Source organism: Myxocyprinus asiaticus, chromosome 19, assembly GCF_019703515.2.
Source record: "Myxocyprinus asiaticus isolate MX2 ecotype Aquarium Trade chromosome 19, UBuf_Myxa_2, whole genome shotgun sequence".
In the NCBI taxonomy this organism is placed as follows: domain Eukaryota; kingdom Metazoa; phylum Chordata; class Actinopteri; order Cypriniformes; family Catostomidae; genus Myxocyprinus; species Myxocyprinus asiaticus.
Genome location: NC_059362.1, coordinates 35,456,973 through 35,481,421, shown reverse-complemented (window position 1 = coordinate 35,481,421; position 24,449 = coordinate 35,456,973). Strand labels below are relative to the sequence as shown.

The following is a 24,449-nucleotide window of genomic DNA, read 5'->3' as shown; positions in this document are numbered from 1 at the left end:
TATTGAAATTAAGTATTGTTAGTTCATTGTAAGTTCATGTTAACTAATGTAATTAACTAGTGTTAAATAATAGAACCTTTTTGTGAAGTGTTACCGTACGAGCAATATTAAAAGTGATGTTTGCCTTAGTAAGCACCACTATTTAGAGTCAAAAGTAAGCTTGGGTATAAAAACACAGATCAAAAGAGGAATATGCAAATGTTTGATCACCGCACACATCTTATAGATATGATAAATCTCTTAGGGTGGTAGGGGTGCACTTTAGGTACAGAACTGCTAATGTTGTGGTAAGTGAGTGGGAGAAACACCCAGCAGGAGACCCAGAACTGTGTCAGACTCCCTGGGTTCACCCTGCTAGGTCTTTTCTCAGAATCAGCACTCTGATCCCAGGGCATGTGCATATCATACTAACAGACTCTGACAAGTCAAAGCCAAATTCTGAAGTAAAATCAATGTACCTGCAGGGCCACCCGTTTGAGTCGTTCATCATCCAACTCTCTTCTGAGATCATGGAGCTCTCTCCTGCAAGTTGTGAAAAGTAGTTTGCCACTTTTGTATAATGTTCATTAGTACACATCAAGACAAATTCCTTAAACTAGACTAGGTTAAACCTGACTTAGTAAATTCCATAAAAAATGGATGAACAGCTTTTGTGTTTTGGGTTTTATAGACAAAACTATTGTGGTAAAGAACAGTTGGACCCCAAAATGGGTTGCAGGTCTGTTCTGATATGGTTGTGGACTGGAATACACAATGGTTAAAAAAAGAAAAAGCCATATAATCATGCAAAGCTTGGACTGCAAAATAAATAGGCTTTAAAATTTAAACGTTGAAAATCTTTTGTTGTTAACTTTAAAGGCTGGGCATCCAATCAAACAGTAGATATATCTGCACAAATTAAATTGTCACTTAAGATGCTAGCCAAATTAGGCAGATGCCAGCATGGACAGGTTGCGTGATATGTCATCATCCTCAAAAACCATGAATAAAACTACAAAAGTTAAAAGAAAACATGACCCAAGCCACATCATATTTTGGTTACATTTAGTACTGTTGGGTCACCACTTGATGTCCCATATAAAATCAGGGTCTTAAAGCAAAACGAGTTGAGAACCATTAGTATTAGAATAACTACTAGAATGACTACTAGCAGCATGAAGGCAAACTACAATAGCTAAATACGAAGCGTGCAATTATTATATACTTTGTAAATTGACACTTACATTTGTTGTGTCTTCAGTAACTCTACAGAGAGCACAAGCTCCTTCATCTGAGCTTTAAGGTCTTCCAGTTCAGATTTCTCCTCCTCCTTGTCAGCTTTTGGTTTGAGCTCGGGTATGATTGGGGTGGCTGTACTAGCTTTCAGTACAGGAGATGGTAAGGGTGATGATACAGATGCCTGAAAAAAAACAAAAACAAACAAAGACTGTGACAGGTATCAAATGTAATAGTAAAACATCATTCTCTCATTCAGCCCTGCTTCCTACAAGAACATTTTAGCATGCATTCTTTTCATTTGCCATACCTATAAGAACCTTTTGTCAGTTTTTGCATTTATAAATCATGATTTTTCTTTCATCATTTGTAATGTACAATAAAATATAAATATATGGAGTTCATGATCAAATCATACATGGATTTTATAAATGAAGCCCCTAGTTTCTTAGATAATCCATTTCCACGGATACCATTCATGTTTGTGTTAGAAAGATTAAGGGGGGTCTCATTTTGAAACAAAAAAATTGAGGGACTGGAAATAACCTTTAATTTCAAGGTATTGGAGTTTCCAGCCGAGAGGGTTGATGTTCAGCTTTTATCATGTGCATAATTGCTGAACAGCCTCTTCAAACCCCTGCTTAGTAGGAACATTTATCACTACATGTCATGTTATGAAATGCAGAATTTTTCAGCCTAAAAAAAATATAAGGTGTTAAAGGTGTGATTTTAAAAAGACAGAATTCAGAAGCAGAACATTAAATCGTATCACATTTTTGTTCTTTTAGCTTTGTATCCTAGCAGCAGAGATATGAGATGATAAATGTTTATCATATTGCAGATCGCAATCTTTGTTAAAATAATTCCAATATGATTATTTTTACCAGATTGTGCAACCCTAATTTACTGAACACATTTAAGAGGTTATACCACAAAACACAGACTACCAATAAGATTCAACCATGTGAACTGCACAGTCAATAGTGCCTTCCTTTTCTTGATATCTTTTGACTGAGTGACCTGGTGCTTAGTGGGAATATGGGAACCATCTGTGTGAAAGTGTACTGAAAACAGACAGTTTGTTCTCGTTCCCAGTTTCACTAAGCTTAATGTAAAGAGCACTACATACTAACGCAAGTCCTCAGGGCTGAAGCTTCATCGAAAGAGAAGAGCCAGACATTAGTCTAGACCAGTGGTTCTCAACCAGGCGGGACACACTAAGGGGCCTCAGCACACTTACAAGGGGGCCTCAAGATGACTTAAAATTAATTTAAAATAAGAAATATTAAAATAATAATAATTAAAAAAAAAAAAAAAAAAACACTTTAAGATGTATGCCTACAAATCATAAACAGACTCTTTCTAAAACTTCTAGGATAAAAAATTATCTGTGATTAATTATTTTAATCAGACACGTCTAGTTTCGGGTGAGGGGGCCTTCAAATATTGTCTTGGACAGTGGGGGGCCTTGGAGTCAAAAAGGTTGAGAACCACTGGTCTAGATTATATTAGAGTTGCTCAAAACAACAGTGTCCCACTATTTGCCCACAAACACTAGAACATTATTTCATGGTAAATATTCTCGAAGAGCCACAGTTAATCAGGTAGGCATCTGAGGGAATAGCAATGCTCACATGCCTCCTAAGTTTGTTATTTAATTATTTAAAACATTCTAGCAGTTCTGATACAATATAAACTACCACTCAAAAGTCTGGACACACCTTTTTATTCTTTCTCATTAGTATTTTCTACATATGAGAACAATAGTAGTCATCTAAACTATAAAACACAAATGGAATTATAGGAATTTTGTACACTGTAAAAATGTCTGTAATTTTAACAGAAAAATTACAGAAATTAGAAAAATGCTACATTAAAAAAAAAAAATTGAAAATGGTTGACTGGGTTGATATGGTAAAACACTGTAAAAAAAAAAAAAAAAAAAAAAAAAAAATATTTTTAGATGCAAAAAGTATGAATTACCTTATAGTAAACAGTGAAAATGTATATTATGTTTAACAAGACAATACTTTTTGTAGGTCCATACAATGCAAGTGAATGGTGGCCAGAACTTTAAAGGTCCAAAAAGCACATACTGTAAAGGCAGCGTAAAAGTAATCCATTGGACTTCAGTGGTTTAATCCATATCCTCAGAAGCGATATGATGGGTAAGAAACAGATTAATATTTATGTCCTTTTTTACTATAAATTATTTTCCCTGCCCAGCAGGTGGCAATATGCATGAATAATGTGAATCACCATAAACAAAATAAGAAGAATTTGGAAGTGAAAGTGTAAAAAAAGGACATAAATATTGATCTGTTTCTCACCCACACCTATCATATCACTTCTGAAGATTTGGATTTAACCACTGGAGTCATATGGATTACTTTTATGCTGCCTTTAAGTGCTTTTTGAAACTTCCAATTTCTGACCACCATTCACTTGCAATGTATGGACCTACAGATTGGAGATATTTTTCTAGAAATCTTAATTTGTGTTCAGCAGAAGAAAGAAAGTCATACACATCTGGGATGGCATGAGGGTGAATAAATGATGAGAGAATTTTCATTTTTGGGTGAACTATCCCTTTAATATTTCTTGCATTACTTCAGTGTCACAAGTATTACCCTGAAGGTATTTTGTGTTTGTGTGGGTAATACTGCACTGTTTTTTTATTTTATTTTTTTTATTTTTTCTGGAAATGCTACTCTTGATTAACTAAATCATCTTCTGACCTTCTGTGATATCACCTATGTTACTATGGTGGTAGTATAAAAAAATTAAAATAAAAAAAAGACAAAAAAGAAGTGTAGTGACTAAATATTTTTTAAACAAATTACAACTATCCTATATTTTAGCTGCTTCAAAGTAGCCATCCTTTTCCTACGTTACAGCTCTGCACAATCTGGATATTCTCCCAACCAATTTCATGAGGTATCTACCTGGGAGGCTTCTTAAACAGGCCACTTTGGCAGCTTTTCCTTAACTATCCAGTGCAAATCATTAAAAAAAATTACAATTATTTTTGCAAATAAAAATATTTTATAAAGACTTTCATACACAAGCACAATTTATTTTTGTTTACAAAACTCAAGCATTCAAGCATAAGCCTTTAAATCAAAAGTTGTTAAATAAATCAGTCATGCATATCCAACCTTTAGACTGGTACTGTATATCGAGGTAAAAACTTCACTTACCTTCAACAAACTCTGTGGGGAAGGTGCAACATCCACTTCATCCACTTTCTCAGTTTTTTCAGCTTTCTCGCTAATCTCCTTGCTCGGCTGTGAGACGTTACAGAGCATGTTATTAAAAAAAAAAAAAATAGCATGAGGAAGATGCAAATAGCCCTACTCTTGACACTTGTGCCATCTGGGGTTTCAGTTGTAAGGCTTCTTTCAATCCAGGTAAGATCAATGCCTGATCCCTCCGTTATGCCATCTTTCACATCACAAAAACAATGTTTTCTATCTCTTTTAGATTAAAATTTTTATTGGTTGCTCCTCAAACATGACACATAAAGCAAAACATTCATATACAGAGTCAACCATTATCCCCCTTAAACCCCATTATTTCCCTTTCCCCAACAAACATCCCTGTGGCCAAAACCTGAGTACTACGCAGATATATATATATATATATATATATATATATATATATATATGGGGATGGAGCTTCAATTTTTCTCAAGAAATTATGGGAGAAAGATTTAAACTCGGTATTGGAGGAGGGAGTGTGGGCTAGGATTCCAAAAAAACATCAAGTCTACATCTAGAGATCACTTGTTGTGTCGGAGCTCGCAACGCAGCAGCCATACTCGGCGCCATCTTGAGTCCAAAATCAAAAATAACTTGTTTAAATGACTGGCGTCCTGTTGCTCTGACCCCCATCATCAGCAAATGTTTTGAGAGACTAATCAGAGATTACATCTGCTCTGTATTGCCTCTCTCTCTTGACCCGTTGCAGTTTGCTTACCGCAACAACCACTCCACTGATGATGTCATTGCATCTACAATACACACTGCTCTCTCCCACCTGGAAAAAAAGAACACTTATGTGAGAATGGTGTTTGTAGACTACAGCTCAGCATTCAACACCATAGTGCCCTCCAAGCTTGATGAGAAACTCCGGGCTCTGGGCTTAAACAGCTCGCTGTGCAGCTGGATACTGGACTTCCTGTCAAGCAGACACCAGGTGGTTAGAATAGGCAGCAACATCTCCTCATCACTAACCCTCAACACTGGAGCCCCGCAGGGCTGTGTTCTCAGCCCACTACTGTATTCCTTGTACACACATGACTGTGTGGCAACACATAGCTCCAATGCCATCATTAAGTTTGCTGATGACACGACGGTGGTAGGTCTGATCACTGACAATGATGAAACAGCCTACAGAGAGGAGGTGCACACCCTGACACACTGGTGTCAGGAGCACAACCTCTCCCTCAACGTCAGTAAGACAAAGGAGCTTGTGGTGGACTTCAGAAGAAAAGACAGAGAACACAGTCCCATCACCATCAATGGAGCACCAGTGGAGAGAGTCAGCAGCTTCAAGTTCCTGGGTGTCCACATCACTGAGGAACTCACATGGTCCATCCACACTGAAGTCATTGTGAAGAAGGCTCATCAGCGCCTCTTCTTCCTGAGACGGCTGAGGAAGTTTGGAATGAACCACCACATCCTCACACGGTTCTACACCTGCACTGTGGAGAGCATCCTGACTGGCTGTATCTCCGCCTGGTACGGCAATAGCACCGCCCACAACCGCAAAGCACTGCAAAGGGTGGTGCGAACTGCCAGACACATCATCGGAGGTGAGCTTCCCTCCCTCCAGGAAATATATACAAGGCGGTGTGTGAAAAAAGCTCGGAGGATCATCAGAGACTCCAGCCACCCGAGCCATGGGCTGTTCTCACTGCTACCGTCAGGTAGGCGGTATCGCAGCATCAGGACCCGCACCAGCCGACTCCATGATAGCTTCTTCCCCCAAGCAATCAGACATCTGAACTCTTGATCTCCCACGATCAAAATACATCAGCACTGCACTTTATTACCCTTACTCTTATATCTCACACCGGACTGTCATAAATTATATTATTATTATTATATTATGTTCTCTCTTAACAACTGACTATCAACCGACAGCCTGAATGTCAATACAGTACAATACTGTACATTATATTTATATATATATATATATATATATATATATATATATATATATATATATATATATATATATATATATATATATATATACACACACACACACATACACTTTTTTATATATTTTTATTTTTATTGAATAATGTGTATCTATATAGTAAAAAAAAAAAAAAAAAAAAAAGAAAAAAAACAGCGTATTGTATACTGTACAGTGTATGTTATTATTTGTATATTGTTGAGTGTAATTATGTGTATAACAGATGTTTAAATTGTGTTGTGTTAATTTGATGTTATTGTAAATTGGTATATGTCTCATCACTGTCACGACTGCTATATTGATCGGAACTGCACCCAAGAATTTCACACACCATTGCACTTGTGTATATGGCTGTGTGACAATAAAGTGATTTGATTTTGATCTGATTTGATTTGCAAGGGTGCGCTTTATGCAATTTAAGATTTTACATCGATTCTATTGGACACCCTCTAGATGTATAGGCTTGGTCTTAAAGACACACCCAACTGCTGGCGATGCCAATCAGAAGATGGGGACACAACCCATGTTTTTTGGTGGTGTGTTAAGATCCAAGAATTTTGGTTGTGGGTTCAGAGTTTTATGTGTGACGTATTGGGCACTCAAATTTCATTTTGCCTTAGACTTTAGGCGATGGGGCGGTCATTAATATAGGGGATAAGTACATAAAAAATTGGGTTATATATAACTCTCTCTCTCTCTCTCTCTCTCTCTCTCTCTATATATATATATAAAATAACAATAATAAACACACACAATTAAAACTATAAGTCCCTATCCACTGCCACTCCCCGAGAGCCCTCCAAATAGCTGTCTCACTGATTTCCTAGCCTTCTATACGACACCTCCTCAATTGCCGCCACCCTGCCCATCACTGTGCACCACTCCTGAAATGAGGGCGCTCCAGCCAACTTATATCCCCTAAGGATATAAGTCTGCCGATCATAACACTGGCTAGGACCCAATTTTTTTATGTACTTATCCCCTATATTAATGACCGCCCCATCACCTAAAGCAGGGGTGTCAAACTCAGTTCCTGGAGGGCCACAGTCCAGCAGAGTTTAGCTCCAGCCTTAAATAAACAAACCTGAAGCAGCTAATCAAGGTCTTCAGGAGTGCTTGAAGATTAGGAGGCGGCGTTTTAGAGCAGGGCTGGAATTAAACTCTGCAGGGCTGCGGCCCTCCAGGAACTGAGTTCGACACACCTGGCCTAAAGTCTAAAGCAAATAAAATTTGAGTGCCCAATACGTCACTTAAATCTCTGAACCCACAACCAAAATTCTTGGATCTTAACACACCACCAAAAAACATGGGTTGTGTCCCCATCTTCTGATTGGCATCGCCAGCAGGAGGGTGTGTCTTTAAGACCACACCTATACATCTACAGGGTGTCCAATAGAATCTATGTAAAATCTTAAATTGCATAAGGCACACCCTTGCATCTCTAGATGTAGACTTTATATTTTTTTAGAATCCTAGCCCACACTCCCTCCTCCAATACCAAGTTTCAATCTTTCTCCCATAATCTCTTGAGAATAGCTGAAGCTCCATCTCCAGACTCTGAATTAGCAGGAAGTTATACACTGATGCCTCATGACCTTTTCCAAAACAGTAATCCCAAATCCCAAAATGTTGAACCATATTTTCAAAGAATCTCAACACTCCACTCTCATATAGGTCACTGAGTGTATTAACCTCCCTCACAATCCACTCTGTCCAACAGAGAGGGGACTTATTAATACATAACTTTGGGTTCAGCCATATGTTTGAAGCAACATTTAAATAAATGTCCGAATTAAACACACTGGACACTTTTGTCCATGCCGCGTGCAAATGTGAGATAATGGGGTGTAACTTAACTTCAATGCAATGGTGAAATAGGGGCAAGAACTTCCTGTTCAATACAAAACCAGGGAGGGGCTCTCTCAGGTGGAAGTGACCAATGGGCAAAATGTCTGAGACCAAATGCATAATAATAAAACAAATCTTGGAAGTAACTTAATCATTCTAATAAAAGTATTCCCGAACCCATATATTTCCAAAATCTTAAAAAGATAATCCCATTCTACCATATCAAATGCATTTTCGGCATCAGGTGAGATGGCAGCGACTGGAGTCTGATCATTCGCCACTTACCACGTGATATTGATGAAATGCCTAATGTTATCAGAAGAGCTATGGCCCCGAATAAACCCCACCTGATCTATATGTATAAGAGATGTCATAACTTTACTTAATCAGTAAGCCAAAATTTTTGACAATATTTTAATATCTAGCTGGATCAGGGAAATTGGACGGTAACTCTTACGCCTGCTTGGATCTTTGTCCTTTTTAAGAATCAGACTGATCCGGGCTGATCCTTCTGTTATGGTTGGCAGAAGCTTTCCATTCTTTAGTGACTCTGTATAAACTTCTAGCAAAAGTGGAGCCAGTTCTGTAGCACAAGATCTGAAAAAAATTCAGCGGCAAAGCCATCTGGCCCCGGAGCCTTGCCTGTAGGCAAGGCCTTAATTACCTCGCCAAGCTCCTCCAAGGTTATCTCAGAATCAAGATACTTTTTTTGCAGTTTAGGAAGCTCTAATGGTTCCACAAAGTTTCTAATATACTCATCAGTAGACGAAGACGTAGAACTATAGAGATCAAGATTGAATTCTTAAAAACGTTATTAATATCAATGGCTGAGGTAAATATTTCACCACCAGCAGATTTCACTGAAGGAATGGTAGAAAAAGACATTCTCTGTTTTATATATCTAGCCAGAAGTATGACTGTGAATTGGATTGCCCTGAATAGCCAAATCTCCACTTTCCGCGACAAAATAGTATTATATCTGTATTTCAATCAGGTCAATTCCCTGAGGCCATTAGATGACATTTGGCAATTCAGCTCTGCCTCGGCATTCTTAATATTCACTTCCAATTCCACGAGTTCTTGTGCTTTGTATGATCCTGCCCTTAAGAACCACCTTAAGTGCCTCCCAAGCCACGGCCACAGAGAATACTGAGGACCAGTTGGTCTCCATACAGACACTGATTTCAGCCTTTAGCATTTGTTGGAATTCAGGATTTTGCAAAAGGGATACATTAAAGCACCAACTATATGATTTATTTTTCTCAGTATGTAGCAACACCTTTAAACACACAAGGGCATGATCTGAGACAAAAATGTTTCCAATTGAGCAATCAACAACAAATGAAATGAGGGACTTAGATATATATATATAAAAAAATATTCTAGAATAAATCTTAAATACTGATGAAAACAAATGTATAGTCCCTACCAGATGGGTTCAAAAGTCTCCAAATATCTGTAAGACCAAGTTTCTTACACATCCTGTGAAGCGACAATGTTGCTTGAGGGGGCTTGCACACTTTTGCTTCACTTTGATCAAGGACTGAGTCAATCAAAAGATTAAAGTCTCCTCCCAATATTATATCATGATCCCTTCAAGATCTATAAAAAAAGCCCTGATCATCAATGTTAGGTGCATAAATATTAGCCAAAATAAGACTTTGTCCATGAATTTCAGCTAAAGCTATATTTACTGTTTGAGACATTTGAATTGTAGATGTTTACTTATCAGCATAATGACTCCCCTGCTCTTACTCGAGTCTGCACTATAAAAAAAAAATGCCCACCCCATAACTTCCCACATTTTTCAGCTTCCTGCAGAGAAAGGTGAGTTTCTTGAAGGAACACTATATCATATTTCTTACGCTTAAGAGAAATAACCTTCCTTCTTTTTATGGGGTGCCCCAACCCATTCACATTCCATGTGGAGAGAGACAATCCACTCATATTAACATTTGACATTTTGACATATGAAAAAATAGATTGTGTGTCAAAAACAAGATTATAAAGTCCACATTCCAACATTAGTGCACCCATCAAAACTCGAACATCCCCCAGAACAAAACAAACAGAAAAAAAAAGTAAATGTGCACCTTAACCCCACGCACGACAGCGGCAACTGCCGTCCATCCCTCCAAACTCAAATAGTCCATGCACGCCTACGAGAACCCCCGCAACAGCCTTGCCGTCTGATTGCTCAAGTCCGGTGTTTCTATACAAATTTTGTGAGACAGAATTACACAGCAAAAGATCATCTATAAAACAAACTTCAGCCAATAGGCGGAATAAACACAAAGAGCATGTAGATTCATCCATAAAATTGTCCTGAAGGTGTGACACTCTACAAAATAAACTCCAGCCGCAAGGTGGAACCAGCACAAAAAAAAAAAAAACGTGCAGTTTCCCAAACAGTCAAGTGAATGTTCAGTGAGCCGGTCCACTCGGCTGCAACTAGAGTACCACAAGATGACTTACTCACTCCACTGACTTTATGAAGGACATCGCTTGCTGTTGGCATGTGAATGTTTTACGACCATCCTTAGAATCTATTTTCAATTTGGCCAGGAATATCATTGCAAGTGTGATCTTCCGTTGATGTAAAAGTTTCTTGCATTCCTTGAATCAATCATGTTTCTCTAGTTGAATTCGCAAAGTCTGGGAACAAGAAAATGCTGTGGTTCTTCCAAGAAAGCCTTCCTTTACTCCTCGTCCCGCATAACACAAGATCTTTATCGGATGATCTCAGAAATTTGGCCAGAATTGATTGGGGCCTGTCTCCCTCCATGGGTCACCAAGCAGAAACCCTGTGAGCTCACTCGATTTCCAGCTTTTGGCCTGCTATGTCGAGCAGATTCGGAAGGAGCCCATCCAGGAATTTCACCATATCCTGTCCCTCTTCGCCCTCGGGAATTCCCACGATACGGACGTTATTCTGCTGGCTACGGTTCTCCATGTCCTCCAACTTCTCCCAGACACGCTCCAAATCCACCTTGGTCACTAGCAAATTAGCAGATAATTCCCTCTCCGATAACTCCAGATAATCGATCCATTTCTCGACATCCCCCACTCTTGTAACCACATCAGTGAACTTCGCCTCCATGGCAGTGATCAATCGACGTATCACAGCAAGATCCTCCAAGTCAGCAATGACCTTCGGCATCTCTCGCTGCATTTCCCACACTTCCCTGACTAAATCAACTCCCAGGATCGCGGCCTGCTCGGGGGCGTCAACTTGAGCACCTAAATGTCTTTTAATGTCTCCAGAGCCTGAGGATTTTGAATTCTTTCACATATTGTCCTCCAAGAACAGTTATGGAACAGAGTATATCGACTCTCACCGGTTTATGTTATTAAAAGTGTTGAAACTAGCAAAGTGTTTAGAGCTCGCCGTTCACACGTCTGATCCTTGCATGGCATCACGTAACACCCAATGTTTTCTCAATCAAAATACATAAATCTAAAAATAAATATCCTTGCTTATAGGAGTATTAAGGAATACAAGCTGTTTTAAGCAGATTTAGCAGATACTGGTTTGCTAACCTGCACCTTTGTGATTTTACCAATGTGGTTTCATTTATAATCGACCCGAGAACGCTCTTAACTCAAAGAATAGTCACACATTCCAAACTTATGTCAATTCAGTGAGCTAAGAATAAACGGTTTGAAGTAAAGGACTTACTATCACAGTGATTAATTGAAAATAAACTAATTCAAGCTTTTATGTTATTTGCAATCTTTGGACTAAGCAGTGGCTCTACTAACTTTGAACCTTTGCAAATGGGTTCAATGTAGTTAGTTACTTTTCATAAGTACCTTTTAATGTAGCTAATTGCACTCACCTAGCACTTTATTAAGAACACCTGTACACCGGGGGCCTGGGTAGCTCAGCGATTAAAGACGCTGACTACCACCCCTGGAGTTTGCGAGTTCGAATCCCAGGGTGTGTTGAGTGACTCCAGCCAGGTCTCCTAAGCAACCAAATTGGCCCAGTTGCTAGGGAGTGTAGAGTCACATGGAGTAACCTCCTCGTGGTCGCTATAATGTGGTACGCTCTCGGTGGGGCGCGTGGCGAGTTGTGCGTGGATGCCGCGGTGCATGGCATGAAGCCTCCACACGTGCAAGGTCTCCGCGGTAACGCACTCAACAAGCCACGTGATAAGATGTGCGGGTTGACGGTCTCAGACACGGAGGCAACTGAGATTCATCCTCCGTCACCCGGATTGAGGAGAGTCACTATGCCACCACGAGGACTTAAGAGTGCATTGGGAATTGGGCATTCCAAATTGGGGAGGAAAAAAAAGGAAAAAAAAAAAAAGAACACCTGTGCACCTACATATTCATGCAAATATCTAATCAGCCAATCATGTGGCAGCAGTGTAATGCATAAAATCATGATAATATGGGTCAGGAGCTTCAGTTAATATTCACATCAAGAATGGGGGAAAAAATTTGATCTCAGTGATTTCGACTGTGGCATGATTGTTGGTGCCAGACGGGCTTTGTAGTGTTGTTTGGTTGAGCTACTTTAAATCATGAGTGACCTGCAGCTTGATAAGTTAGCATTTCAAAGTAGCTTCCCCAACACTGGCTATGTTCTATGGCATTTGCATCACTACATTAGTAATGAAATGAACATTTGGAGGTCAAGCTAAACAAAAGTACATCTTATACTCACAGAGTGGCCTCTGTGACCAGGCAGTCTTCTCCCAGGCATCTTTGGTCGGTTTGCAGTGGGGTGGGATAACTTTTCAGAGGTAGAGGAGACGTCATCAAAACTAATGAGATTGACTACTGTAACAAGACAGATAAACAAGAAAATAAGAACAGTGTTCAGAATACAAGCACATATGATCCACCTCAACTCTGAATTTTAATTTATGAGTTAAGTTACATTTGAGCCACGGTAAAGGCAGATGTAGAAAAAAAAAGTTAAACTCTGTCTAGATCAAAAGTCTACAGAGCAGGAAATTACAATCCATGACTGAGTGATGGCTATATAAAAATTTTAATTGTTTGAGAAATTCACATTCAATCATCTTCATATGGATGTTAGCCAGTTAAATCTTGATAAATCTTGAAACACTGCAAAGACTAGAGATGGTAATCATGAAGAATTTAATGATTCCTGGTTCTGATTGCGATTCAATAAGCAATTATTTTAGTATTTGGACCTAACTATATAACCTAATAAACAAAATATTTTGCATATTATTTATGTAAACATATTCATTACAGTCTCATTTGTTACAACAGAACTCTGCTCTGAATGTGTATCTTTAACTACACATGTAGACAAACAGTCAGTAATTACACACATGAAAAGTAATGACTTTTGATGCACTGAATAAAGAACCGCTCCAACTGATCCAGTCAGGGAGTGGTTCAACTGATTCAGACATATGAGTTCGAGTTTTCTGTTTGACTGATTCATTAAAAAGAGCCAGCTCATAAGAGTCATTCATTCACAAATCGAACTACACTGGACAACACAACAGAAATATGTATTGATATATTGTCTTTTGTATTATTTCGCTGTGACCAGTCTTTCTCTTTCATCATATTCAATTCAGCAAGCTCACAAATAAAACATCCCTTTCTTTTGCCATGGAACTCTATTCAGTGGTGGTGCGGGAAACACTGTCAGAGTTTTTTAGTATGGTGTTCCATCCACATTGGCGGAGGAATGCATTTGGTCAAGAACCGTTAACTACACATAACATGACACAAAAACGTGTAATTTTTTTCCTGGTGTTTTTCTAAAAATGGAACCGGTTCTGAATAAGAACCAGGTGAACCTTTTACTCTGTCAGTCTGGGTTTTTGTGTGACAGGATCGTGACATTATTGTTCTATGTCTTTGTTGTGTTTCGTTTTTTGTCTTCGGGTTGTGGTTTCCTTGCCGTGCGCTCTTTGGTCGGTCTTGTTTCATGTTTGGAGCATGGTGTCTGAATCCTGACTTCGCTGTCTGGTTCTGTTTTGGTTTTGGTGTCGGGGTCTGGACACTCATGCTCCATGTCTTGTCTTTTATTTTATTAAAAAAAGAAAATATAATTTTTATATATTTTATATTATATTATATTTTTATTATAATATGCAATAGTAAAACATCTCTTTCCTAATTTCTTCACTTTCACATTATTTTAATGCTCTGGAGTTTGGTGCAAGCCTCGGCTGACAGCACGCGCTCTTCAGGACAGTTGATGGTTGACCTCAGCGGTGCGGCTCAGTGACGCTCGGACTCGGAGTTCAACTGAACGACACACAATTGCGCCATTTATGGCATTTATACAGTATAATCGCTTAAAATTCCCTTATTTGGGCATAATAATGTGATTGGAATTTGAATGCCCAATAATCGTGGTTGTCTTAAATAACCGCAGTTAGACCAAATAACCACGATCAGATGGTTATTTAATCATCGTGACAGGCCTAGTTTTGTCCTTTCTTTTTTGTCAATGACCTTTGAAGTAAGGCATCAGATGTTTTCACACATTACTGCAGGCAAAATTCAGTGCCTTCAGGCTACGTGCATTACAATGTGTCTGTAAGTGCACTAATGAATTTGGCCATCTAGCTGCCAATTTAACAGGTTGTAATTGCATTGCAATGATTATAGGTTTTGCGAATGTCCTTAGTAATATGCAGAATATATAGGTATTCCTGTAGCCAAGGCTGTAGATTTGGCTTGAACATTGGAGGGGGGTTACAGAATGAAGAATTTACATGTTTCCATTGATCATGGTATAAATATTGGGGGGGTTGTACTTGCTTGTTTTGACTATTGGGGAGGTTTACCTCCCCCCATCCCCCCTGGTATCTATGCCCCTGCCTGTAGCTCGATTGGAAAAGCATGGTGTTAGCATGCCAACAGTGCATGGAGCATTTTACGTGAAGTTACTATCAGCGTAATAAAATTTGAGTATTCACGTCTTAAATCATCCTCATTGCTTATGTACAAATTCACTGCATTCAACAATACATTTCAATTTTAGTCATTATCGGACTTTAAATCCTCTGCTGTTGGCAATGTTCCTGTTATTATGCTTTTGAAACAACTCCAAGCACTCTGGTTACATTGAAGCGCATCATTCTGTGCCTGTGATGTGCATAAGCGGTGTTGTGTTCTATTTTGGAGCGTCTCTTATTATACAGTGCATCCGGAAAGTATTCACAGCGCTTCACTTTTTCCACATTTTGTTATGTTACAGCCTTATTCCAAAATGGATTAAATTAATTATTTTCCTCAAAATTCTACAAACAATACCCATAATGACAATGTGAAAGAAGGTTGTTTCAAAACTTTGCAAATTTATTAAAAAAATAAAATAAAATCACATGTGCATAAGTATTCACAGTCTTTGCCATGACACTCAAAATTGAGCTCAGGTGCATCCTGTTTCCACTGATCATCCTTGAGATGTTTCTACAACTTGTTTGGAGTCCACCTGTGGTAAATTCAGTTGATTGGACATGATTTGGAAAGGCACACACCTGTCTATATAAGGTCCCACAGTTAACAGTGCATGTCAGAACACAAACCAAGCCATGAAGTCCAAGGAATTGTCTGCTGACCTCCGAGACAGGATTGTATCGAGGCACAGATCTGGGGAAGGGTACAGAAAAATTTCTGCAGCATTGAAGGTCCCAATGAGCACAGTGGCCTCCATCATCCGTAAATGGAAGAAGTTTGGAACCACTAGGACTCTTCCTAGAGCTGGCCGCCTGGCCAAACTGAGCGATCGGGGGAGAAGGGCCTTAGTCAGGGAGGTGACCAAGAACCCGATGGTCACTCTGACAGAGCTCCAACATTTCTCTGTGGAGAGAGGAGAACCTTCCAGAAGAACAACCATCTCTGCAGCACTCCACCAATCATGCCTGTATGGTAGAGTGGCCAGACGGAAGCCACTCCTCAGTAAAACGCACATGACAGCCTGCCTGGAGTTTGCCAAAAGGCACCTGAAGGACTCTCAGACCATGAGAAACAAAGATTGAACTCTTTGGCCTGAATGGCAAGCGTCATGTCTGGAGGAAACCAGGCACTGCTCATCACCTGGCCAATACCATCCCTACAGTGAAGCATGGTGTTGGCAGCTTCATGCTGTGAGGATGTTTTTCAGCGGCAGGAACTGGGAGACTAGACAGGATCGAGGGAAAGATGAATGCAGCAATGTACAGAGACCTGCTCCAGAGCGCTCTGGACCTCAGACTGGGGAGAAGGATCATCTTCCAACAGGACAACGACCCTAAGCACACAGCCAAGATAACAAAGGAGTGGCTCTGGCACAACTCTGAATGTCCTTGAGTGGCCCAGCCAGAGCCCAGACTTGAACCCGATTGAACATCTCTAGAGAGATCTGAAAATGGCTGTGCACCGACGCTCCCTATCCAACCTGATGGAGCTTGAGAGGTCCTGCAAAGAAGACTGGGAGAAACTGCCCAAAAATAGGTGTGCCAAGCTTGTAGCATCATACTCAAAGACTTGAGGCTGTAATTGGTGCCAAAAGTACTTCAACAAAGTATTGAGCAAAGGCTGTGAATACTTATGTACATGTGTTTTTTTTTTTTTATAAATTTGCAAAGATTTCAAAAACTTCTTTCACTTTGTCATTATGGGGTATTGTTTGTAGAATTTTGAGGAAAATAATGAATTTAATCCATTTTGGAATAAGGCTGTAACATAACAAATTGTGGAAAAAGTGAAGCGCTGTGAATACTTACCAGATGCACTGTACACCTCCTATTTATTTGCGGTGTATTTTTCAGTTTTCCTGTTGTAGGGATGCGCTTAGCAATTTAATTGTAATATATTACTTTTTTGCCTCAGTGTTGTTGCATAATAAGAACATTTGCAAATAATTGTAAAACCGGTTAACCGCAATTGTTTCTCAGATGGTAATCTAACCCTCAAAAACTTGCACCGTGGCATCCATACTTATCACAATGCTGACACATACATATTCCACGCACAATATACACATTACTTTTAACTTTAAAGAAGTTATGCAGGTTTTCAACCAATATTTTTAGTGACCCCCAACCCCTCTCTTTATTTTATATTTAGAATCATTATCTGTATCTAAATCAATATCATCTTTAAATGTAAAATTAACAAAAAAAAAAAAAAAACAACAAAAATATCCAAATGACAACTTGGATAAGCAGCTGAGGTTTTGTACAAACACTGCATCAAAGGCATCAAAACATAAAGTGTCTCTTCCTTATCTTCCACACCTGGACAAAAATTTGATCATTTCTGCCTAATAACCTTTATTCTACGAGATCCCAGTCGATCACTGCAAAAATCTCTTAAAGAGAACCAGTGCAATATTAACTAAGCAAAGGTTTGGGAGAGAAATGAACTGAAATAGAACCAAAGAATCATAAAGATGACAGTCATTTGAATAGGACACGAGGGCTTTTCTTCAACCTTCTCTGTGTGCTATGCAGATCTGGACCATTATCCTCCAGCATCAGGAGTAATCCTGCTTGCAGCAAGGGATCCATAGTGCTAATTCACATACACACTGCTCGGCTTTACTCACACAACCGCAGAAATCATATTGAGGTAAGAAAATTGAGTATACAAGAGCCAAAACCAGTCCAAACACAAACATTATGTGATAGCTCCTTATGCTGTATGAAAAACAAGTAACTTACCCATGTCTGAATTCTTCTCGCTGCCATCCACAACGGTTGTTTTTGGCTTGCTGGGTAAAGGTTCACACTCTGACTTTGGTCGAACGTGGGAAACTTCTCCATTGTATCTGTGGGATTTACAGTATGGTGAAAAGGAGGAATTGATTGTTTTGGCATTTCACCAAAGATGATATTTTCTGTTGCAAAACCTAGTAGCTACCCAAAGATTTTTAGGTGTCATAGGTGTGCTCTAAATGTGAATGCTGTTCTAAACAGTAGACAAAAAATGTTTCAGCCTTGAGAGAATTTTGAACAAAATCTAAGCCATCATTTACAAATAAGGCAATGCCAAATGCATTGCAATGAGATTAAAAATGTCATCCAATATGTGGCAGACAAAGCAAGATGTATTGAGTTTTTTTCTCAGTGCTAGAAATTATCAATCGGTATAGTTTAAATGAAAAATGTAGATTATTTCAAAAAGTCTTTTTAGAGGCTCAATTTAGGTTAGGATGCTGCCTTAGAAGAAAGGCTGGGTAAAAATATAGATTTTCTGATTAATCGTGATCTACATTTGAACGTTCCCAATGTCAACACCCCACCCCCAACACACACACCCCAAACTGCATAGATTGTGCCCTGTTGTTAATTTCCAAAATTAATATTTTTGACATGTACCAAGTTAGAAGGTTCCCTGTATAATTTACAGCATTTGTTGAAAGAAAACTTCTATGGTATGCAAGCAAAATGGACATTATAACTGAAATATACATAAATAAGAAATTGAATGAAATCATATACTGTACAATCGAGAGCTTTTGAATTGGATAACAAATAAAAAATCTTTATCAATACCCAGCCCTACTTAGAAGGTTGCTGCTTATGTAGTCACCAGGCAGCGAGGAAGCTTACTAGGGTGTGAAACATAATTCATGACTATTTAAATATGGCTTTCATATTCAATCGTAGCTGTCATGCCAAAACAAACAGTCAATAAAAAATATGAAATGTACAAATTAAAAGCTTAGGACACCAACACTTGCTTAGCAGCTGGTGATGGTGCAAGAGGTAAGTCAGGCCGTTTTGAGTGCATGGAAGTAGGACGCAGAAGTCCCTTGCTTGGAGGCACAGGTTTTTTGGGAGGGACAATGGGTGCAGCTGGTTTGGCAGGTTTTTCTGGCAAGGGCTTGACAACTTTAAAGAGAGAAAGAACACAAACACACAAGTTTTAATTCAATAAATGTCATACAGACACGTCAACACAACATGTGTAACTTCAGAAACAATGGTGGTATTTCAGTGTGTCCTAATTATATTAAACCAATTTACTCTTTAGTCTAGAGGTCATTTGGGTCAATTTTATGTGAAGTTGTGAACGTTGTGATTTTACCGGGGTGACATGCTTCAACACACATTGCATGTGCAAGACGATTTAAATTATTTCTTAAACCTTAGATGAAAAGTTCAAACCATGCTATGTGCAATCAGCCTAACATTCTGTTAAGGTAAACAACAAGCTTTACTGCATTTTTTGATAATGTAGCACACAAGAGAGACCATGGGAGCATACCAAGCGCTGTCTTTATTTTTTTACATTTATCAAATACCATGAATTTCATTAAAGGTGCTGTGTGTAATTTCTGTGCCAATAGTGGCACCAAATGGAACTGCAAAAATGACTGTTGTAAAAACAGATTTCCCGAACACGCCCCCTCTTCCATTTGTTGGACAGTCACCCAAACTCATGCCATTGGTTGAGCCATTGTTGTTATGTTTGGCAGGTCAGAATGCTCAAAACATTTTCTGAAAGTGTTACATACAGTAGGTACACTGTTTACAGTTTTTGAGGGAATCAACCAACAAATAATATTAACTCATGATCTGAGTGTTCCAATGGAAGCCCAATTATACAAGCACAATGGTCAATGGTTCAGATTAATCTTATTTACTGAATTGGTCCAAATGACATAAGAAACTTTAATGAGCATGCACACTGACATTCATGTCTCTAAAGTAGGTCAGAAGAGATTTTTACAGGATGTTTGCACCACACAGACCTCCTATCTTCTCAATGCAATGCATTTTCTTGTATAATCAATCTTTTTGATAATCCCATCACAAGGCCTGCTTCAATTTGTGATGCTTGCTCTAAATAATGGACACATTTATCTGGAACACATGAGATATGCTTCTTTCGAACATCAGTGTATCTTATACATGTTCCAGAGCCATTCATATGAGTAAAGTCTCATTGGCAAATCTTTGATGCAAATACAACTGCAGGCACTTGAAGATGGTGTTGGTCATGGTGCATGACAACTTTCATACACAAAGCTTATAGAGCGTACTTCATAAAAAGGATCTGACAACCCAGAATACAAATACAAGATACTTCGGTTTTAAAGGGATAGTTCACCCCAAAATTAAAATAAATAAATAAATAAATAAAATAAATCATCATTCATTAACCCTCATGTTGTTACAAACCTGTTAGACATTCTTTATTTTAAGTGGAAAACAAAAGGAGATGTTAGGCAGAATGACTTCTCAGTCTCCATTCACTTTCACTGCATCTTTTTTCCACACAATGAATTTGAATGGTGACTGAGACTGTCATTCTGCAGAACATCTCCTTTGTGTTCCACATTAAAAATAAATTTATATAGGTTTGGATCAACATGAGAAATTATGAGAGAATTATCATTTTTGGGTTTCTAACTCTTTTGATTATTAGTGTTCATATGTGCACTACGAGGCTGGGACAAAACAATACAGTGTATAATACAGCTTAGCAGGACAGCTGAATTTAAATGTGAGAGGGATATCAAAAAGGATTAATAAGGAAGTTCTTGCAGCTCCTCAAAAATAAGGCCATACATTATGAAACAATGAAACTTTTCAGAATCATTCTGATCTGTTCCGACACTAAAAAGCTGCTTGTTTTTTTTTTGTAATGGTAAACAGTTGGGCTGTGGTGAGGTGTGCCAACTTTTTCTTTTGAAGCTGTTTGTCCCTTTTTTAGTCGAGCACATTGGATGTCGGTGCTTTTGCTTACTGTTTTGTCGTAAATAGTGCAAACATGACATCTGAGCAGAGAGATCAACTTGAGCTGTTGGACTGCACATTGTTATAGTGAAATTTTTGGCTGCCAATTAGTAATAAGCCCAAAATGCTCAAAAATACCCCAAAGGCTTATAAATTAAAGCAACTTAATTATTTTTCCAGATGAAGCCTGCAAGGCTGAACACTGTATTGTAAAACCTTTCCCTGTCCATGTGATTGCTGTAAATTGAAAGACTGCAATTACTAAAGGTAGAATACTGCTATATTCACTTGATTATGCACTGAAGCATGCAACAGTGACTGGTATTAGGAGGGGAATCAAAGGTAAAACTAATTTAGCGAATTTTTTAATTTATCCTCAAACTACAATGTGCTCAGATTTCTAGAAATGGATGATTTTGAAAATTCTAAGAAACAAGTGATTTGTCCACAGTGCAATGGGCTAAGTAGACTTGTACAATAGGGTAAAATAAATGTGGTACATAATGTAGACACATCGTGAATCCCATGTAACATACACTCATTGAGTACAATCATGTGACAGCAGTGCAATGCATAAAATCATGAAGATATGGGTCAGGAGCTTCAGTTAATGATGTTCACATTAACCATCAGAATGGGGATAAAATGTGATCTCTGTGACTTCAATCGTGGCATGATTGTTGGAGCCAGATGGGCTGGTTTAAGTATTTCTGTAACGGCTGATCTTCTGGTATTTTCACGCACAACAGTCTCTAGAGTTTGGTGCCAAAGACAAAAAACATCCAGTGAGTGGCAGTTTTGCGGATGGAAATGCCTTGTTCATGAGAGAGGTCAATGGAGAATTGCCAGACTGGTTCGAGCTGACAGAAAGGCTACAGTAACTCAGATAACCACTGTGTAAAATTTTAGAGAGCAGAATAGCATCTCAGAACAGACAACACATCGAACCTTGAGGTGGATGGGCTACAGCAGCAGAAGACCACGTTGGGACCACAGTGTTTCTAATAAAGTGCTAAATGAGTGCATACTGTAGCATAGAGCAAATAAATAAATAAAAAACTTAATATTATATCTATATAAAGTCAATAAATGCACAAATATACAAATGAGTGAAAAAACATATAGATATAAATTTAAATTATAAAAACAAACAAGCAAGTGTTTTTTATTTTTAGGTAAAATTTACTAAAATCGATCTTTAAAAATGATCAATGATCTGATAACTATTTTGTACTAAAAACAAAAAAATAAAAACATGGCTGCTATCCTAGGACAAACTTGTCACTTTGCACATTTCTCTTGCACCTTTCACTTAGATATCATACGCATACATACGGTTTATGTACACACAGACATTACTTTTTATTCTTATTTTCTTTTTTGTTATTTATTTTCTTTTTTATTTAACTTTCTCCTTAGAATTATTTTGGTTTAGGTTGATTTCAATTTAAAATGCACAGTTAAGCACACTTTCAGAAAAGCATTTAAAACAAATATCAAAGTCTCACAACAACATTTTAAGAGTACATTTATATAACTCCCCACCCACCATAAATGCATTTTTTTCTTTACAGGATGAAGGGCTATGCTCCCCAGAGCAATTTAAAATGACTGCTTTGTGGCACTGTGCACAAGACAACTGGTGGTATAACAGGAACTGAGCAGCAAACCCTCTCTTACCTTTATCCTCAGTCCGTGGCTGTGGTTGCTTTTTGTCCGCACTGGGGGCCTCTGGTTTCAGGACTGAAAAACGAAGCATAATGTCTCAGTTAACAATCTGTTTCTGAGGTACTACATACACTGCAGATAGATGGCTGACAAAAGAACAAAGCGACTTGAGACAGACAGTTAGAACAGCGTAGGAAACATACAGCCAATGACTTGCATTTCCTGTGAGGGTAGGAGAGGCAGGCCAAATCTTTGCAACTCTCTACAAGCTTTTTATAAAGCAATTGGAATGATGCGGTCTAATTTGATGCATAACAACATCCGCTTTTTTGCATGTTCTGCAGACAAAAGTTGTGAGGACTGAAAGACAACTGCATTTTCAGATCATATGATTTTGCTCTTTAACTCTTTGAACTGACACTAGTTTACTATACGGTTATAACATAGGATGGGCAAAAACTACACATTTCCAAAATCGGCACCATGAAAAACTCGTTCACATGTTGTTTAGTGCTAAAAAAAAAAAAAAAAAAAAAAAAGGTGTGCCACTGTGAACAAGCTATGCAATCATGAACGTGAAACAGACGTCAAGATTTTCACTGAAAAAATGTTGGGTTATTTCTCACCAAAATCGTATGTGTACAGAAGACTTAAAATATAATGCATGAGCAACATGGACCATTTTGGGTACTTTAAGCTTTAATGCAAGTCGCTATCAATTGCCACTGTATTGAAAAGATGGACCACGATATTCATTAAAGCTTCTCCTTTTGTGCTAAAAATATGCTGCACACTGAACTGATGATTGGATCAAAGTTGTTCTTAGACACAGCTACAAAGGAACGCCCTGTAAATGGCTAAAAATCTATCCCGACTGCAAAATAAGCCAAAATTAAATGATTATTCAAGAAGTATCTGAATGATTTTCAATATGCTGCTGCAAACACGTGGGCGGACATCGTCTCCATGTTCAATGCAATAATTAAATGTGTCATTAGTCGGCACCCCCTCCAGCTGTCTCAGCATACACCACTGTGCTTCTCTGAAAACCACTGAGGAATCAGCTAAAATCAATATGCCATCTTTGCACCAGATATTATCCACTCACATACCGACGCAGACATATTGGCATGTTCCCTTCAAGCACCACTGTTGTGACATATGAAATCATGACATCTGCCTGCAGCTTATAATCCAACACCAGCAAGCATATCCAAAAGGTCACTGGCAGACTCAAACAAGCCAAGGTTGATCGGTAAGAATAAGCTGCAATTGTATCTCAGAAGTAATCACAGGGCTTTTGTGGTTGTTATCATTTATGATTGCTTGCAGATCAGAATATGGATTACAATACTCTATAAAGCCAACAGTATGTGGACAACCTGCCTCTAATTAACAGGTTTGGCTATTCCATTGATTCAAGTACAAACAAACCTTAATGTTACACCATACATTGACATTCTACTGAATTCTGTGCTTCGAATAGTTTGGAGAGGGCCTTTTCTGTTCAAGAATGATGTCCCTGTGCACAAAGCATGGTTCATGAAGAAATGGTTTACTGAGTCTGATGTGGAAGGACTTGACTGGCCTGCACAAAGTTCAGACATGAACACCTACTGAAAACCTCAAGGATGAAATGGAATACCGACAGCAAGCCAAGCCCTATCACCCAACACCAGTGCCTCAAGAAAAGACCATCAGTGAGGTCAGGCACTGACATTGGGTGTCACTCCCTTTTAATAACCCTGTTAATTAGAAGGGGTTGTCCACATATTTTTTGCCATATAGTGTACTTAAAGCTCTTTTATACCTTAGTGGTCTCAGAGCAGCTTG

General features: G+C 38.5%; 1 protein-coding gene across 5 annotated transcripts in view; it reads right to left on the bottom strand.

Moving 5' to 3' along the window:
• The window catches only part of cd2ap (CD2-associated protein), an 81,837-nt gene that overhangs the window by 4,899 nt on the left and 52,489 nt on the right, over positions 1-24,449 (bottom strand). For 2 of the 5 annotated variants that reach the window (XM_051725330.1, XM_051725333.1), the window contains 7 exons: positions 22,629-22,691; positions 18,941-19,097; positions 17,925-18,031; positions 12,944-13,059; positions 4,416-4,502; positions 1,224-1,399; positions 459-522 (listed from right to left, as the gene is read on the bottom strand). In XM_051725330.1, the coding sequence (XP_051581290.1) occupies positions 459-522; positions 1,224-1,399; positions 4,416-4,502; positions 12,944-13,059; positions 17,925-18,031; positions 18,941-19,097; positions 22,629-22,691 (770 nt within the window). Of the gene's footprint in view, positions 1-458; positions 523-1,223; positions 1,400-4,415; positions 4,503-10,336; positions 10,481-12,943; positions 13,060-17,924; positions 18,032-18,940; positions 19,098-22,628; positions 22,692-24,449 lie in introns of those variants that run through there. The other 3 variants (XM_051725332.1, XM_051725334.1, XM_051725335.1) reach the window with 2 other exon arrangements.